The 2,310-nt window shown below is 47.7% G+C and overlaps 1 protein-coding gene across 4 annotated transcripts in view; it reads left to right on the top strand.

Annotated features, from left to right (window-relative positions):
• The window catches only part of Cacna1a (calcium voltage-gated channel subunit alpha1 A), a 227,284-nt gene that overhangs the window by 133,878 nt on the left and 91,096 nt on the right, over nucleotides 1-2,310 (top strand). For all 4 annotated transcript variants that reach the window (XM_028755489.1, XM_028755490.1, XM_028755488.1 and 1 more), the window contains one exon: nucleotides 421-493. In XM_028755489.1, coding sequence (XP_028611322.1) covers nucleotides 421-493 — 73 coding nt within the window. The remainder of the gene's footprint in view (nucleotides 1-420; nucleotides 494-2,310) is intronic.

Genomic DNA, 2,310 nt, shown 5'->3' with positions numbered 1-2,310 from the left:
CACACACACACACGCACACATACAGACATACATACGCACACATGCACACACACACATGCACACATGCACACACATGCACACACACGCATACACGCACACACACATGCACACACACATGCACACACATGCACATGCATGCACAGATACACACACATGCACACACATGCACACACACATGCACACACATGCACATGCATGCACAGATACACACACATGCACACACCCTGATCCCTTGGAGCTGACCATCATCATCTTGTGACTGCCCTCAGGACACAAATGGTCTATAAGGCTTCTGGGTACCAGATACAGTATCTTCCTGGGAAACAGTGACACTCTAGATGTTACCATGGAAACCAGAAGCTGATCCAGAATTTCAGAAGAGGGCTAACGTAAAACGTAAAATGTCCTTGCTATTTACAGGTTTAATTTTGACGAGGGGACTCCTCCCACCAACTTCGACACTTTTCCAGCAGCAATAATGACTGTGTTTCAGGTACGAACTTCCTCAGCCCTGGTTCAGGCTCCTAAACACTGGACAGGGGCTACCCAGCAGCCTATTCAACATCCCTGAATTCCTCCATTTCTTCCCTTTCCCCAGTGTTTTGGAATGTTTGTTTTTACTGTTGCCTGAGATGCACCTCGGTGCTAGAACACTTATCTAATACATTATGAGGCGCCAGATTCCAGCCTAAGTACAGCCAAACATAATGCACACTCATGAAGAAAAAGCATATAGGCTGCTATACAGGACCACACAGGAAAACACTTGGGCCGTTGGGGTACAGAAGAGCCTTGCTTGAAGTTTTCCTGAGAAGGAGCAGGTGAAGTAGACTGTCTGTCCCGTGATGTAATGACCAGAAGGAGGACCCTGACAGAGCTGTCAGTGTGAGCTGTTCTACATCAGAACAATAGCTAAATTCTTCCCCATGTCTAGGCATTGGCTTCCCTAGGACAAGACCATCCCTCCAGGGTCAGCAGGGCTCCAGCTACCTAAGGATCAGAATACAGCCAGTAAAGTTGGCTGGGCAAGATGCACGTTGCACTGTTATCCCAGACATGGAGGCTGGGGCAAGAGGATGTAAGAGTTCAAGGTCATCTTCCGAAGACAATGAGTTTGGAGTAAACCTGGGCTACAAGAGACACTGTTGAAAAGAAAGATAGATAGGCAGAAGGGGGAGGGAGGGAAGGAAAGGAGGGAGGAAAGAAGAGAGCCCAGGGTAATATCACACACCTGTAATCCTAACACTCAGGAGGTTGAGACAGGAGGCTCTCCAGCTCAAGGCCAAGCTATGAGAGCCCACCCAAAACAAGACAAAACAAAAAGGGAAAGGCCTGGTTGATACATCTACCTATCTTTGAAGCGGGAGTCTCCAAAATGTTTCCAGGACAAGGAGGCTTGCATCTTCTTGGGGCCTCTACACTGCTGCTTGGAGACTGGCCCATCAGAGATCTCTAACATACTCAAATTGATTTTTTCTTTGTGAGAGTACAGGAGTATGGAGAGAATATGGCCTCCATCCTTCCTTTTCTTAACAAGCTGGCAGTTTCTAAACGAGACTGCAAGGCTGGCTTCAGAGAGGACAGCTGTGAAGCAACTCCCAGAGGCAGAGATGATTGACAGCCCTAAGCTCCTCCCAGGACAGGGACAGTGTCTGCAGACCCTGATGATTGTCTGCAGACCCTGGTGATTGTCTGCAGACTCTGATGATTGTCTGCAGACCCTGGTGATGGTCTGCAGACCCTGATGATTGTCTGCAGACCCTGGTGATGATCTGCAGACCCTAATGATTGTCTGCAGACCCTGGTGATGGTCTGCAGACCCTGATGATTGTCTGCAGACCCTGGTGATGGTCTGCAGACCCTGATGACAGTCATACCTATTTTGGGTGAGCAGATGACATTGGCATCTGGTTATTGGAGGCCAGAGATGTTCAGCTGTGTGCAGGGCATGGGCTGTTCCTCTCAGAGAATGACCCATGCTGGGCCAACAGTGTCAGGCTGAGAAGCCTGGCCACAGCACAGAAACATTCCAGAATTCTTTACTATTTTCATTATCCTCAAGAGACTATGAATAGAAGGAAAGAAACTGGGGTGGTATTGGTTTTTTTGCTTTGCTTTGTTTTGTTTTGTGGTTTTCATTTTAAAAGACGGGAATGCTGGGTATGGTGATATAGGCCTTTAATCCCAGCACTTGGAAAGCAGAAGCAGGTGGATCTCTCTGAGTTTGAGGCCAGCCTGGTCTACATAGTGGGACCCTGATGACAGATAGATAGATAGATAGATAGATAGATAGATAGATAGATAGATAGA

Source organism: Grammomys surdaster, unplaced genomic scaffold, assembly GCF_004785775.1.
Source record: "Grammomys surdaster isolate TR1022 unplaced genomic scaffold, NIH_TR_1.0 126063, whole genome shotgun sequence".
Taxonomy (NCBI): domain Eukaryota; kingdom Metazoa; phylum Chordata; class Mammalia; order Rodentia; family Muridae; genus Grammomys; species Grammomys surdaster.
Note: the sequence above shows the minus strand (reverse complement) of the source record. Positions and strands in the feature narration are given on the sequence as shown.